A 16,818-nucleotide genomic window follows, 5' to 3' on the forward strand; every position below is an offset into this window, starting at 1 on the left:
ATGCTGGGAAAGATTGAAGGCGGGAGGAGAAGGGGACGACAGAGGATGAGATGGTTGGATGGCATCACTAACTTGATGGACATGAGTCTGATCAAGATTCGGGAGATGGTGAAAGACAGGGAAGCCTGGCGTGCTGCAGTCCAAGGGGTGGCAAAGTCAGACACCACTGAGCGACTGAACAAAAACAACAACAAGACGACTATTGACTTACTGACCCTCAAAGCGGAGACAGGCAATACTGACCCCAACAGCTTACCTAGCTTTTCAATTCAAAGTATATCTCTGCGTGTGTATGTGTGTGCCCTGTGTGCTCAGGCCGCCTGGGTCCCTCTGGCTCTCGACTCCCAGGAGGTGGGGGGCGGGGCCGGGAGCGCTGGGGCTGCCGGGCAGAGGGGGCGGGGCAAGTTGGGCGCGTGGCCGGGAAGGGGTGTGTGCGGGGTGGGGGCGGGGCGGAGGCGGGATGGGGGCGGGGCGGAACACCAGCGCCGCCTAGTCTCGCCGGTGCCGAGCAGGCTAGTGGAGACTCAAGCTGCACTGAGGAGCCCGGTTGCCAGGGGTGAGTGCTCCTGAGCCCAGCGCGAGGGACAGCGGGCGCCGAGGGTCCCGCTCCTGGGATTGGGACACCTGACTGCCGTCCAGGCCGCCAGGCTCTCGATGAAGCTGCCTCGGTTTCCCCTTCGGGAGTCCCGGAGTCTAGAAGGAAAGGGGCCATCTGGAGGTTGGGGAGCCTCCTGGCGGTCTGTGAAGAGGCTAGAGGGGGAGCGGCGTGGGCAGAACTTTCGTCCCTCGAGCCTCTGAGTTCTATAGAGAGGTGTGATTTGGGGGTCGAGGTTGTGTGTAGGGAGAAAGTCCACGATGAAGTTGTGAGGCGCCGGCCGGCCAGGCTTCAGATTTCTGAGCGGGAGCTACTTTCTGTCCAGCCTCCTCCTCTCTCCCTCAGTTTACCCAGTTTCGCCTTGCTTGTGAGTGGATGGGTATAAATGAGAGTGCCCGGATGCTCTCTAACCCTGCCTGGTAACTGTCCTGGGAGTTTCCTGCCTCCACCTCCTCACTGGTGGGTGTGGAGACCCCTGCCCATCCCCAATCCTATCTTTGCCCAGACCCACACACACCAGGGCCTGCCAGCGCCGCATCTTTTGTGCCGTTCATCCTTGCGTTTTCTCCTCCTGTTGAGGAACAGCCATCTGGTCCTCCTTGCTTTGCAACAAACTCAAACGCCTCCTCCATCTCCTCCAGGAGGGCTCCCCCAGCTGAACCCTTGGCTCCCAGTCTGTTCTTGCTTCTCTCCTTCTTTTTTGAGCTCTTGGGCTTCTCCCAGTGGTGGGCTCCATCTCCCCACAGGCTGTTCTCTGGGCACAGGGTCCTGTTCCATAGAGAGAAGACCCCATTGGTGAAGACCAGAGTGACATTCCTTCACTCTCCTAATCACTCTGCTCCTAAATTGACTGATTACTCAGATCCCCTTCACCAATCAGCATTCTGAGATCTGAGGCTGGAAGGGACCCCATCTAGCCTGCTAACCTCCCACCCGGTACACGATCCCTCAAATACCTATGCTCAGTGTTGGGGAGCTCATTACTTAAGAAACACTGTTCAGCGTCCTGTAGCTCTGGCTTCATTTAGTCAAAAGTCTGTGGCTTGCAGATTCCACCCCTTGGCTCCACTTCTGGCTCCTAGAACCATGCAGAGGAAATCCATTTTTTAATTCGTTCATACAGTCTCGATCAGTTCACTGGATGAGACACTGAGGGTACAGCAAAGAAAACATCAGATAAAATTCCCTGCCCTCGTGGGGTTCGTTTTCTGGAAAGGAGTTGGACAGCTGTCAATAAGTAAATACACGACATGTCAGGTAGTAATAAGTGCTATAGAGAGAAAGAAAGCAGGCAAGAGGGATGAGGTATGGGGCCAGGTGGCGCTAGAGGTAAAGAACTCGCCTGCCAACGCCTGAGACGTGGGTCTCTGGGAAGATCCCCTGGAGGAGGGCACGGCAACCCACTCCAGTATTCTTGTCTGGAGAATCCCATGGACAGGGGAGCTGGTAGGCTATAGTCCATGGGATCGCAAAGAGTCAGTCAGACATGACTGAGTGACTGAAATGGGACCTGTTTAGGGGGAAGATCTGGAGTTTGGTTTTACGCTTGTGAAGTTTGAGATGCCCATTGGGCATCCCATTAGGCAGTTGGAAAAGCTTAGTGGGGACATTGGGGCTGGAAATAAAATTTAGAGCATCATCACCAGATAGCTGGTATTTAAAGCCACAAGCTCACTTAGGGCGAGAGTCATTCAGAGAAAAGAGGTCCCACCAGGGAGTTCTGTAGCTCGTAGCATTAGGAATTAGCCAAGGAGACAAAAGAACAGCCAGTGAGATGGGAGGAGAAATCAGAGAGTGGGGGTGTTCTGGAGGGAACACAGAAGATGCTTCAGGGAGAAGAAAGGGAGTGATGATGACGAATGCCTTTGGCAGAGCCAACAAGTGAGCGTTGAGAATCCAGCAACCTGGAGGTCAGCAGGGGCCATGACAAAAGCAGCTGGAGGCCAGAGGGGACAGGAGGGGAGAGCTTGAGGAGAGCAGTACAGACGACAGCTCGGGAGTCCTGCTGTGAAGGGAGCAGAGAAATGGGGTTAGGTGGAGAAATTACATTATGTGTCTGTGCTGCTGAGAACAGCTCTCCCGGTGAGAAGCTTGGTGAAGGGGGCAAGAATGGAGCATGCTGCAGTAAGTGAGGGGGCGATAGGTCCAGTGCCCCAGGGGAGGCGTGGCCCCTGACAAGAGCTGGACAGCTCAGAAGGTGAACTTCTGGGGCCTCCCTCTCTTTCCTATCTGCAGCTGTCCAGCAGGCTGAGATTTCAGCACTTAGGCAAATCAAATGGCTCAGGGCTCCAGAAAAACCAGACCGGCTGTGTCTCAGGAAGGAAGGAGGGATCAGGGCTTGCCCTAGGCTTGGGGATAAGCGGGGGCCCCGTGTGGGTTGCCCCTTCCATTTGACCCTCTGTTTCAGTAAGGAAGTGCCCCTTTCTTTGCATAGACCGTACCCTCCTCGAGAAAAGACTATAATGACCTCAAAGTTGCAGTAATTAAAGTGGAGAAGAAAAGGTAATGGAGAGAGGCTGATTGGTTTAGTCTGACGAGGGGAAGTCTGGGCAGGGAATAAAGGGGCAAGAGGTAGGATTTTAGGGACAGTTTTTATGAAATAGGTGTTGAGTGGACATCTGTTTTCTATCGTTCGCAATTTAAACTGAAGCAGGGAAAACTTTGGTTAGACATGATAAGGAACTTCCTGTACTGGTTAGTGAGGGCAGCAACGGGCCAGGTCTTTTGCCCTGAATGTTTAGGATGAGAAAGGACAATGCCTTCTTAGACACAGAGTGCTGGCAAGATTGATACTTGGAGATTCTCCCAGCTCTGAGGTTTCTGGAAGAAGGCTAGGACAGAGATGGGACTTTCCAGCTCTTGGTGGGAGGATAGACTGCCAAATCTTCTGGCTAGGGCTTGCCTCCTTCTCTGGGTACCCTGACATCACAAGTCTGATAGGCATGCCTCAAGCATCTGTCGACTGACCCAGACTTGGCAGGCTTGCAGAGGGTCCTGGCTTAGCTGTAGCTCGTCCCCTTGTGGGTGAACGTATTTGTAGGTGTGTCAAAGATCATTAGGCTTGGTGGGGTCTCTCTGTGCCAGTCATGGTGGAGGCCAAAAGCTTTGTGCCAGAACTGCTGAGAATTACGTAATTCTTCACATCTGCTTGGCCAGCTCTGGCCTCTGCCCATCCTGTAGGGGGTTTCCCCAGGAAAGACGTGGAGTCTGTGGGCAAATCGAGACCTGCCAGTCCTGTGCCACGTAAGTCCTGCCTGCAGGTGACTTGGCCATGCCTACTCTAAGCCATAGACTGAGGAGCCTGGAGGGCTGCAGTCTGTAGGGTCGTAAAGAGTGGGACACGACTGAAGCGACTGAGCATGCACTCTAAACCTAATGATCTTTGCGGATCGGGGGTTGAGTGATCCAGATTCTCCTGATGCAGAGGAGAGGGCCACTGTTTGTCCTTAGGCCTCCTCTGGTTGAGAGGGGCAGGCAATGTCCTATCTCATCTGAACTCTTCAGCTTCTTTAATTCCTGGCTGCACATGGGTCTTCTGGGCATTGGGTTCGAGGTGAAGTGCAGACCCCATTTCTGGGCTGTTTGTGGAGGACCTGGGCAGGCGTGGTGATGGACCTGCTGTTTTCATAGCCGAGAACCACTCCAGTGTCAAGCCCAGAGCCTGTGCTACCCCGTCTTGTTCTCTCTTCTCCCCTCTCCCCACTTCTATCCTCTGGACTCCTCTGCTTGGCACTGGGCACAGGAAGGAGGCCTGCTTGGCCAGAGAGAACTGTGTTCCTTTCTGGTTTACAGTGGCCTCCGCATTGGGGATTCAGAGCCCCCAAAGCTGCCAGACTCGTGGGCTACCTGGCTGCCTCAGTTTCCTCATCTGGCCAGCACAGGAATTCCAGCCTACATGTTGGCAGCATTCTGAGCTGCGATCTCTCCTTTCCCTTCCTTTGGCTGGCATATGAAGACGGGTACAGAATGTTCCAGCCCCACCCCTTCCCTCAGTGGATTTTTGATTCATGAACATTCTCACTGTACTTCCCCATGGCCCAGCTCCATGCCAGGCTTAGAGATGCCAGGATGAGTAAAACCCAGGCTTCCACTCGGGCCAAGAAGGGAGTTAGGCACATAAAGAACCAATAGGGAAAAGGCAGACTTTCCAAGCCCCTTGGCGTCTGCTCCCTTCAGTCTCCTGGAATGTCCCTGTTTTGTAGACAGACGCTGGAGTTCCTCTTCAGTTCCCATGCCTACGTCCTTTTACTTTCGCTTTCTGTGGGCACTGCACCAGCCCACGTCTCTGGACTCCGTGACCATCACAGGAGGGAACCTGCTGAGAGATTTCCTCTGCTGCGTGGGGACCCTGCCAGGGCTTGGAGCTCTGTGAGATCGCTTCCCACGGACTCCCAGGACCCAGAGTCTGAGGGCTGAGCCCAGGGTAAGCCATTGGCAGAGGTGACAGCACACGGTGTGTGGTGGTGGGGGGAGGGCCTGGGCATTTGGGGAGGGGAGCAGTAGATGGGAGTCAGTGCATCCATAGGCTTTGAAATGCACCACGAGTTTCACTTCACCTGGGTTGGCATCTTCACAGCAGTGTTCTGGGTCTGCCTCTGGGGGTCGCCGTGGGTTATGTACAGAGGTCTGGGCTCGAGCCTCTGTAGGGAACCCCAATAAGGTATGCCGTCTGGAGTTGCTCTGCTGGGGTTCAGATCCTAGCTCTGCCTCGTCTAGCTTTCAATGCTTGCACAAGTCACCAAGCGTCTCTGTGACTCAGTTTCTTCATCTGTAAAGTGGGGCTGATCCTAGTACCAAATTCAGAGTGGTTGGCGGGGTTAATTGAAAGCACTTAGGATGGTGCCTGACACATTATATGTGGTCAGTTAATAAACATTAGCCATTATTGAAGAGAGAGCTATGGTAGCGTGAATCCAACCAACATAGAAGGGACCTCTCGTTGAGAAATGATTCCCTGATTCCTTGGGAGACATTGCTCCTAACATTAACAGAATCCTTTTTAAATTAAAAAAAAACTTTGTATTTATTTTTGACAGAGCACCAAAAGTTCTTCACTACTGCCCATGGGGTTTCTCTGGTTGTAGTGAGAGGGGGCTATTTTGTAGTGGTGGCATGTGGGCTTCTCAGTGCAGTGGCTTCTCTTGTTGCAGAGCACAGGCTTTATTCAGGGCATACGGTCTTCAATAGTTGCAGCATGCAGGCTCTTTGGTGCGGGCTCAGTAACTGTGGCACACAGGCTTAGTTGCCCTGCAGCATTTGGAATCTTCCCGCAACAGGGATCAAACTGTGTCCCTTGCATTGGCAGGCAGATTCTTAACCACTGAACCACCAAGGAAGTCATAAACCTGTTAAACCAGGCATGACGCATAGATGTGGGAGCCAGGGGCCTTAATTTAACTCCTGGCTGCTTCAGACCCTCTGTGAGACCACAAGCCAGTTTGCCTTCTCTGGGCCTCAGTTTGAACATCTGTACAATGGGGAGCTTGCCTTGGTGGTGTCTGAGGGTATAGCCGTGGCTGGCTTGGTCTCAGGGTGGGGCAGACTTGCCCTCTCCACTACCCTCCGCCTGCTTTCTGAGAAGCCCTGCCCTGACCTCATTCTCCTCCCAGATTGTGAAATGTGCGCACAAGATGCTTTTCAGACACAGAGAAGCCAACTGGTGGAGTTGCTGGTCTCGGGGTCCCTGGAGGGCTTTGAGAGTATTCTGGACCGGCTGCTTTCCCGGGAAGTCCTCTCCTGGGAGGACTATGAGGGGCTTAGCCTCGTGGGGCAGCCCATCTCCCACTTGGCCAGGCGCCTCCTGGACACCATCTGGAATAAGGGTGCTTGGGGCTGTGAACAACTGACTGCAGCTGTGCGGGAGGCCCAGGCCGACAGCCAGCCCCCTGAGCTTCCCAGCTCCTGGGACCCCCACTCACCCCACCCAGCCCGTGACCTGCAGAGTCACCGACCAGCCATCGTCAGGAGACTCTACGGCCACGTGGAGGGTGTGCTGGACCTGACACAGCAGCGGGGTTTCATCAGCCAGTACGAAACTGATGAAATCAGGCGGCCCATCTTCACTTCATCCCAGCGGGTAAGCACTTCCCTCTTGGCTTGTCATATTTCAGAGGAAAAGTGTGCTTAGTTACTGAGACTAGTTCATGAAATCAGGCCTGTGGGGAGATGTGGGTCATAGTCCTCCTCCTTTAAAGGTGCGTGGGTGTGTGCATGCGTGTGTGTGTGTGCGTGCTCAGTCTTGTCAGACTCTTTGTGACCCCATGGACTGTAGCCCACCAGGCTTTTCTGTCTGTGGGATTTTTCAGGCAGGAATACTGGAGCGGGTTGCCATTTCCTTCTCTAGGGGATCTTTCCAACCCAGGAATCGAACCCAAGTCTCCTTTGTCTCCTGCACTAACATAGGGATTCTTTACCGCTGTGTCACCTGGGAGCCAGCAGTCTTTCCTGGCCGTCCAGCGGTTAAGACTCCACGTTTCCACTGCCGGGCACAAGAATTTGATCCCTGGTCAGAGAACCAAGATCCCACATGTTGTGGCAAAAATTAATCAATAAAAATAAATAAATGAAGGTGTCTGGGAAGGTGAAAGTTGCTGTGGCTTTTTGGTGCCATGCCACTTCTGATGCGAGATGCTGTTCTGTGGTGGTGAGCATCTTGGATTCTGAAGTCAGGATGATGCAGGCTCAAGGCCTGTGACTTCAGATTTCTCTGTGGAAGCTCTCATTACTTCATCTCTCCTGTCTCAGATTCCTCATCTGGGAAACATTAGTAAGGTCTTGGGAGAATTCAATGAGGTGAGCTATATAACTCTTAGAACAGTACCCAGCACACAGTAAGCACTCATTGTGGAGAAGGAAATGGCAACCCACTCCGGTATTCTTGCCTGGGAAATCCCATGGACAGAGCATCCTGGCGGGCTACAGGCCATGGGGTCACAGAGTCGGACATGACTTAGCGACTAAACCACCAGCAAGCGCTCACCAGCTCACTGTTTGTTACTATCAGTTGGGTAACTGGTGATGCTCTGTGCTTGTTAGCTTTTAGTGCCGTCCGCTGTAAATTAACAGCTCAACAGATCACAAAAATTTATTAAGTTAAATCTGTGTTTAATAATTAATACAAAACACGATGTACTTATGTAGTTTAAATGCCCACATAGGACTTCTATATGAAATTGCATTCGCTCATAAACATTCAGGGTTATGATAACTGCCTCTGAAGATGCCATTCCACAAGAACAGAAAAATGTCTTTGGGGTACTTCTGAAGCTCTTTGTTTTGTCTTCTCCCAAAGAGTGGACCTCAGGTCTCCTGTAATGCAGATGGAACAGTCATTAACAGCCCACTTTATGGATTGGGAAATTGAGTCTCAGAAAAGTGAGAAAAAGCTCACAGTAGTTAATGAGAAGGCCAGTGCTAAACCCAGGGCTTTGACTAATTAATTGAATTAATTAGAATTTAATTAATTAATTGATTAGAACCATATGAATCTATTTTGATGCCTACTATGTACCAGTTTCTGTCTTAAAGCTTATTGTGCTGAGAACCTTGTACATAGTAGGCACTCAAGAAATATTTGTTGATGAAATAATGAATTATTAATGAATGCACTGGAATACATTGCAGTGTTAGGATGTTTATTTCATTTTTTATTTTGTAATAATGTTATTTTAAAAGATTTATTGGAGTATAGTTCATTCACAGTGCTGTCTGCTTTCTCATTTGAATTTTAAACATTTGCTTGAAAAATTATTTCACATCAATTTTTGCTTCTTTTGGGAAGCTCTCATGTGTAATTTATTGATAGCATCTTTGAAGAGCAAAATCATTGATGATGTTTGAGCAATGTTTCAGATGATGGAGGAGCCATAAGACTGCTCTAAGTAAAGGAATGTGTATGGTCTCAAAATGTCAAGGGGACTTTCTAGTTTTGATTTTTGTCTGTTTCTGAAGTATGTGTTTGGTGTCCAGGTGAGTTTAGGTAAAGCCTGCTCAAGGCTGCTTTAAAGTGTTCATAGTATCTGTGTTCGAGTGTCTTAGAACAGCTGCATTGTGGTCCTCCATCACTAGAGTGCCTGAAACCTGCCGCTGCGCCTTGTGCTGTAGTCCCTGTGGGGATTTCAGAGACTCGAAGAAATCACTACTCACTCAAGTGATTTCCATCTTCCAAGAATTATTTTTCCCATTCTTGCAGGTTTATAGAGTTATGTCTTTTTCTTTTTTTAAGTTGTTCACTCTTTCAATGAGTCTTAAGAGGGAACCACATTGGATGTGTGTTCAAGTGTTCATTTCACCACCTGATACTGCATTGATTTATTTAAATGCATCTTACCATGCAGATGTTTTTCTGGCCTTTTATTGTGGTGGAAGAGAGAGGCTCATGGCATTGCCATAGTTGGTAGAGACCTTCTCACACCTCTCCATTTGCCTTTCTGGATAAATAATGACTTTTGCTTTCCCCACAGGCAAGAAGGCTCCTTGATCTCGCCACAGTGAAGGCAAATGGGTTGGCTGCCTTTCTTCTACAGTGTATTCAGGAATTACCGGTCCCATTGGCCCTGCCTTTTGAAGGTATATATGTGTTCTTTTCAGTTATCAGAAAAGGAAAGGAAGACTTTCAGATTCATGGTGAAGAGCAAAAACATCAGCATGAGACTTGTCAGGTAGAATCTCACTTACTGGCTGTGCAAACCTCCGTAAAACTCAGCGTCTCATTTTAAGGGTAATATCACTACTGTTTTGGGGCTTCCTTGGTGGCCCGGTGGTAAATAATCCACGTGCCAATGCAGGAGATGGAGGTTTGATCCCTGGTATGGGAAGATCTCCTGAAGGAAATGGCTACCCACTCTAGTATTCTTGCCTGGGCGATCCCACGGACAGAAGAGCCTGGTAGGCTACAGTCTGTGGGGTTGCAAAAGAGTTAGACATGACTTAGTGACTAAACAACAATAACAATACCAACACTGTCTCATTGGGATGTTGGGAGAATTAATGTGTGTACTATTAGGGTTTGCTTTTACTTCTTTTTACCCTGCAGAGTGATCACTGGAGCAACTTTGTCTTGAGGGCTAATACTGGTCTTTCTTACTGGCCCTTCTCTCTTTACATGTATTGGAAAGATACAGAAACACTTTTTGATGGCTGGTATCTCTTGATCTCTGCAGTTTAGCTACTCATCAGAAACTTAGGAGCCAAATGGATTTAGATAATGTGATATCTCTCATCTCACATGGTCACCGACCCAACTCAGGAATGGGAGAGGCTCGGATAGCACAGCTCGAACATCCCAGGCATCCTGCCAAGTGCTTTATTTATGATGTCTGTCCTTGGCAACAACCCTGAGAAGCAGGTATTATTTCCTCCACTTTGCAGATATGGAAACTGGGGCAGGGAGGTTGAGTAACAAGATAGGGGAGGATGGATCTGGTTTTAGACCATCTGCACCCATACTTCCTCTTTTCTTGGGAGAAGAGCTCATTGGTTGTAAAGAGAGGATGCAAGCCTCGTGTGTCTTAATCCTGTATCACCGTCAGGAAAGCTCGTTACCATCAAGGCCCCCTGACTTGTGCATGATGCTGACAGATGGATTTACCACCTCGGGCTCTGCCCCCTGAAGGAAGGATGCCTGGAAGCCTGTGCTTGGCATCTGGGTCTGCACCCTCTCACCTAAGAACAGAGCGCAGGCATCAGTACACACCAGGGGATGCATAGCTCCGAACGTGGTACCCTGCTTAGCCCTTGGTTAATATTTGCTATTGGTATCATCAACCTCAGCTGGCTGTTCACGCATGGTTAACGCTGTGCCATGGTGCAAGATTCCCAAAGGTGACAATTCCAAAGGTGACAATTGATATGTGTTTGTTTTTAAAAGGAGAACATTTTTTCCCCTAGAGAATTTTGATATGATTGTTGGCAGCTGGAAATCCTGCATGCAAAATCAAAGTATTAGGAAAATATATATATTTTGCAGTCTCTATTCAATGCTCCTAGTTTATCCAGGTGGCATTAAGGGCAAAGACAGTCATCAGCTTTGGGAACAGAAGAGGAAACAACAATCACAGGGCCTGTCCTTTGAATGACCATAAATACAGCTTCAGTGTGCTCAGAGCGCTCTGTGAGAATTACCTTTTAGGCTTTGAGTTGAGAACAAATGGGTCAGTACCTGGTTGGGGGCAGTGAGTCTGTGATACTCTGTGGTCCTACCGCCTGGGGCTCTGGACCATCACTTCTCAATTTCCTATAAAAAGAACTAACCCCTGACCCTGGGAGTGGTTTGCTCATGTTGGTATAATATGAGGACGATGAAGGCAAAAGGCGAAGAGGCCAGCAGAAGGTGAAATGCATCACCAACACAGTGGACATGACTATGAGCAAACTCTGGGAGATAGTGAAGGACAGGGAAGCCTGGCGTGTTGACTGCATGGGGTCCCCAAAAGACGGATATAACTTAGTGGCTGAACAACAACAACAAAAGGAAAAACAGCACCCCTGTGGACACATCCTAGACATGAGAACTTGTATTGCAGACGGTTGTATGAAGAAGATGGGGAAGTAGGTCTTGATTAGGGAATATTGTCCAGGTCCTTGATCTGGGCGCCCCAGTGGCCCAGGTACCATCCACCGCTGGCTCCACTCACATAAACTAGGATAAGCTTCCCATCTCAAGGTCTTTAGTTTAATCACATCTGTCTAATCCCTTTTGCAAGTAAGTTAACATATTCACACATGCTGTGAGTTAGAATGTGGGTGCCTTAGAGGGGCCACTGATGTGCCTGCTGCTTCCAGTAATCATAATGATAATAAACAGCATTCTGTGAGGGTGAACTGTATGTCACCATTCTTCCAAACTCTTCTTTTTCTCATTTCTTCCTAAAACAATCCTTCAAGGTGTGGTTTGCTCCCAGTTTTAAAGATAAGAATGCTAAAGCCAGAAAGGATGAGACGCTTGCCCAAGTTGATGGTAGACCCAGATTTCAAACTCAGGTGTATCTGACTTCAGAAACTGAGCTTCTGTGTCCTCAAGGCTTCTGTTTCCCTTTAGAAAGAACAGCTGAGGCTGAGTGGTGAGGGGACTTATCTAAGTCTACTGAACCATCATGGTGGGAGAGACATCAAAATGCAGGTCTTCTGATCCCAGCACAGTGCTCCTGATCTTCTCCAGAGCTCTTTGCAATGTCAGTAACGATAATGGTGCTAGGCAATGTCTTTTGAGCACTTTGTGTTGGACACTGAACAAAGAACATTATCTTCATTGATCCGCAAGTTTTTACATGGGTTCCTACCCGCAAAACGTAGGGACCACCACTTCTCCTGTCCCATAGAGGAGAAAACTGAGTCTCAGGAAGGTTACATGCTGCTGCTGCTGCTGCTGCTGCTAAGTCGCAAGTCCATGGCTTGTTAGTGGAGAGCTAGGACAGGCACTGCCCATGCGTCACATCTCATTTCCTCGAGGCAGCCCACCCCTCATCAGGTCCCATTTTCACCATGGTCCCAGCTCCTCTGTTTCTTCTTCTGTCTTCCAGATGCCGCCTGTAAGAAGTACGTGTCCAAGCTGAGGACCGTTATATCAGCTCAGTCTCGTTTCCTGAGCACCTACGATGGAGCAGAGAATCTTTGCCTGGAAGAAGTATATACAGAGAATGTTCTGGAAATCCAGATGGAGGTGGGCATGGCTGGACCTTCGCAGCAGAGCCCTACCACCCTAGGCCTGGAGGAGCTCTTCAGCACCTGTGACCATTTCAACAAAGAGGCAGACACTGTGCTGGTGGTGGGCGAGGCGGGCAGCGGCAAGAGCACGCTCTTGCAGCAGCTGCACCTGCTCTGGGCTTCCGGGCGGGCCTTCCAGGAATTTCTCTTCGTCTTCCCATTTAGCTGCCGGCAGCTGCAGTGCCTGGTGAAACCGCTGTCCATGCGGACGCTGCTCTTCGAACACTGCTGTTGGCCCGACCTTGGCCCCCAGGACGTCTTCCAGGTCCTCCTTGACCACCCTGAGCGCATCCTCTTAACCTTCGATGGCTTTGATGAGTTCAGGTTCAGGTTCACGGATCAGGAGCGTCACTGCTGTCCGACCGCCCCCACGTCAGTCCAGAGTCTGCTCTTCAACCTTCTGCAGGGCAACCTGCTAAAGAATGCCCGCAAGGTGTTGACCAGCCGCCCCAGCGCGGTATCGGCGAGCCTCCGAAAGCACGTGCGCACGGAACTCAGCCTCAAGGGCTTCTCGGAAGAGGGCATCGAACTGTACCTGAGGAAGCGGCATCGCGAGCCTGGGGTGGCCGACCGCCTCCTCTGCCTGCTCAGAGCCACCTCGGCCCTGCACGGTCTGTGCCACCTGCCTGTCTTCTCCTGGATGGTGTCCAAGTGCCACGAGGAGCTGTTGCTGCAGGGCCGGGGGTCCCCAAAGACCACCACGGATATGTACCTGCTGATCCTGCGGCACTTTCTGCTGCACGCCTCCCCGCTACCCTTAGCCACCCATGGCCTGGGACCCAGCCTGATTCAGGGCAGGCTCCCCACACTCCTGCATCTCGGCCGCCTGGCTCTCTGGGGCCTGGGCACATGCTGCTACGTGTTCTCAGCCAAACAGCTGCAGGCGGCACATGTCGACAGTGAGGACCTTTCTCTTGGCTTCCTGGTGCTTGCCAAGAGGGTTGTACCTGGGAGTACAGCCCCCCTGGAATTTTTGCATATCACTTTTCAGTGCTTCTTTGCTGCATTCTACCTCGCCCTCAGTGCCGACACCCCGCCATCCTCGCTCAGACATCTCTTCCAAGATCACAGGCCTGAAAGCTCGCCACTGGCCAGGGTGCTGCCCAAATTGTTCCTGCGGGGCTCCCGATGCAGAGAGGGCAGCGTGGCTGCTTTGCTGCAGGGGGCCGAGCTGCACAACCTCCAGATCACAGGGGCCTTCCTGGCGGGGCTGTTGTCACAGGAGCACCGGAGCTTGCTGGCGGAGTGCCAGGCCTCTGAGACGGCCCTGCTCCGGCGCTGGGATTGTGTCCGGCGGTGTCTGACCCGCAGCCTCCGCGAGCATTTCCGCTCCATCCCACCCGCCTTGCCGGGTGAGGCCAAGAGCATGCACGCCCTGCCTGGCTTCCTCTGGCTCATCCGGAGCCTGTATGAGATGCAGGAGGAGCGACTGGCGTGGGAGGCCGTTCGCAGGCTGAACGTTGGGCACCTCAAGCTGACCTTCTGCGGTGTGGGCCCGGCCGAGTGTGCTGCCCTGGCCTTCGTGCTGCGCCACCTCCGGCGGCCTGTGGCCCTGCAGCTGGACCACAACTCTGTGGGCGACATCGGCGTGGAGCAGCTGCTGCCTTGCCTGGGCGTCTGCAAAGCTCTTTAGTGAGTGATGCTGGGTGATGCTGGCTGGGCACTGTGGGAATGCTGCCATCCTGGTGCAGGTAGGGGAGCCCCCTTTATGCTGGGAGCCAGGAGTCCAGGCCCAGCCCCTTTTCTGCAAAGACCTAGCGGAGATCCCTCATCAGTCTGCACCTTAGATTCAACTTATGATAAGGATAGTTGAAATTCATGGAATGGCCCGTGTGCCAGGCACTGTACTACACTTTCCCCAGAATTGCCTCCTTTAATTTATTTTAAAATATTTTTTGCTCTGTGAGGCAAGTGGGATCTTAGTTCCCTGATCAGGGATCGAACCCACATCACCTGCATAAAAAGCACAGGGTCTTAACCATGGGACCGCCAGGGAAGTTCCAGAATTACCTTTTAATCCCCACAGCCACCCTGGGCTCTAGGAAGGGATGGTATTATCCCCGTGCTATGCATCCTTAGTTGGTTCAGCTGTGTCTGATTCTGTGACCCATGAACTGTAGCGGGCCAGACTCCTCTGTCCATGGGATTCTCCAGGCAGGAATACTGGAGTGGGTTGCCATGCCCTCCTCCAGGGGATCTTCCCGACCCAGGGGTTGAACCCACGTCTTATGTCTCCTGCATTGGCACTGATGCCACCTGGGAAGCCCTTATTATCCCCAGTGTCCTTGATTTGAGGCTCTGAGAAGCAAGGTAACTTGTCCAAGATCACACAGGAAATGGCAGAACTGAGATTCACAACTGATAGCTTTCTCGTTACCAGTCTCTGCTCCCCACAAGCAACCTGTGTTATGGATGGGCTTCAGGGGCGCCATGGCAGCCTTGAAGTCACAGGCAAAGTTTGGTGTAATATGTGTCTGTATTAGGAACTACCCTCAAATCAGAGGTGACTACACCCCATGAGAGATTGCATTTTGATTTTTAAAAAGTTATTTATTAATTTATTCTTAATTGAAGTATAGTTGATTTACAATATTGTATTTGTTTTAGGTATACAGCAAAGTAATTAGTTATATACACACACACATATATATATGTCTATATATTTTCCTATTTTTTTCCATTCTAGTTTGTTATAAGATATTGAATATAGTTCTCTGTGGTATACAGTAAATCCTTATTGTTTATTTTATATTTGGTAGGGTACTTCCCTGGTGGCTCAGATGATAAAGAATCCACCCAGAATGCAGGAAACCCAGGTTCAATCCCTGGCTTGGGAAGATTCCCTGGAGGAAGGCATGGCAACCGACTTTAGTTTTCCTGCCTGGAGAATCCCATGGACAGAGGAGCCTGGTGGGCTACCGTCCATGGAGTTGCAAAGAGCTGGGCACGACTGAGCGACTAAGCACAGCACCCAGCGCAGCACACCTGTTAATCCCATACTCCTTTGAGAGTCTTCCAAGTCCCAGTGAGATGGAAATTTGGAGACCCAAGAGATAGACAGTGGCCACAGAGTTCCACCAGCTTTTTACTTCTTTATGTAGTGGAGACATTCTAACCTGGCCCTGCTGCTCTCAGCCCCCGTCTGAAGTTGTGAGCTTTCCCGCTTAGGAACGTCTGTGCCCCGCCCCCGTGGGCCTCTCTCCATCCACGGGCCAGACGAGGGCAGAGAGGTGCCCAGGTCAGGTGGCCAGCATGCTGCAGGCTCCCAACTTCCCTTCCAGCCCTGAAAGGGGATTTCTGCTCCCTGTTTTAAACCTCTGAGAAAGCAGAAGTTGTAGCTTAAACTTAAAATCGACTCGCAGCCTCTCCAGGGCTTTATGTCTACTGTGGGGTACCTTATATTTACCTTGAGCAAGGAACAATCCTCTCCTTGACTATATTACGGTGGCATACCTTTCCCTGGACTAAAGCAGGGAGACTTTTTTCTCTGTGGAGCAAGTACCTAGATATGTATTAGAAACTGTGTGGTGGCTTTTGTTATCAGGACATATTTCTAAATATAATAATAATGTAGCATATAACATACCACAGAGAGTTGATATGTGTATGTGCTGTGCGGTTCTCAGTCTGTTCAGCCGTGTCTGACTCTTTTTGGCTCTCTGTAGCCCACCAGCCTCCTCTGTCCATGAGATTCTCCAGGCAGAAATACTGAAATGGGTTGTCATGCCCTCTTCCAGGGGATCTTCCCAACCCAGGGATTGAAGCCATGTCTCTTAAGTCTCCTTCATTGGGCAAGCAGGTTTTTTTTTTTTTTTTTTTTTAATCACTAGCGCCACCTGGGAAGCCCCTAATATGTATGTGATACAGTTAACATATGTGATAAATATGAATATATAGGGAGGAAGCTGTTGGGTGATTTGAGGAGAGTTTAATAAAGGGAAGCTTACAAAAGCTTGGGCAGGAGTTAGGAAGAGCAGAGAGGGATGATGCAGGCTCCTGGGGCTGGGGGTGGGGTTGGGATAGGGCTGTTAGCCTCCTTAGGCCTGAATGTGAAGAGCCAACTCATTAGAAAAGACCCTGATGCTGGGAAAGATTGAGGGCAGGAGGAGAAGGGGACAACAGAGGATGAGATGGTTGGATGGCATCTCCAATTTGATGGACATGAGTTTGAGCAAGCTCCGGGAGTTGGTGATGAACAGGGAAGCCTGGCGTGCTGCAGTCCATGGAGTTGCAAAGAGTCGGACACAACTGAGCGACTGAACACCAGCAACAAGGCCTGAAGGGGTGGGGGTGGGTGAGTGGTTATTGGCTGAGAGGTGGGTGTGGAGAGGGCTGCCTGGAAGGATGGAGGCTGCAGCAGCCTGGAACGGTGAGGGCTGCAGGTAAACCCTGGCCCTTCCTCTCCTCCTCACTCTTGCTTTAACCCACAGGGAACCCCCAGTCAGGGTGTCTATAGGAATCAGCCCCCCAGGACTAACAGCCAGGTGGAGAAAGGGAGAGTGGGTCTGGCTGTGTAGATG

At 50.7% G+C, this 16,818-nt stretch overlaps 1 protein-coding gene across 3 annotated transcripts in view; it reads left to right on the top strand.

Annotated features, from left to right (window-relative positions):
- Positions 1 to 468: 468 nt before the first annotated feature.
- Positions 469 to 16,818, top strand: part of NOD2 (nucleotide binding oligomerization domain containing 2) — a 34,108-nt gene continuing 17,758 nt past the window's right edge. For all 3 annotated transcript variants that reach the window (XM_086349489.1, XM_086349490.1, XM_086349492.1), the window contains exons 1-5: positions 469 to 556; positions 4,798 to 5,018; positions 6,205 to 6,671; positions 9,058 to 9,163; positions 12,115 to 13,930. In XM_086349489.1, coding sequence (XP_086205615.1) covers positions 6,213 to 6,671; positions 9,058 to 9,163; positions 12,115 to 13,930 — 2,381 coding nt within the window. In that variant the 5' untranslated portion in view covers positions 469 to 556; positions 4,798 to 5,018; positions 6,205 to 6,212. The remainder of the gene's footprint in view (positions 557 to 4,797; positions 5,019 to 6,204; positions 6,672 to 9,057; positions 9,164 to 12,114; positions 13,931 to 16,818) is intronic.

The sequence above is a fragment of the Bos grunniens genome, chromosome 18 (assembly GCF_055505025.1).
Source record: "Bos grunniens cultivar Pamir isolate PY7600 chromosome 18, Bosgru_T2T1.0, whole genome shotgun sequence".
Lineage (NCBI taxonomy): Eukaryota > Metazoa > Chordata > Mammalia > Artiodactyla > Bovidae > Bos > Bos grunniens.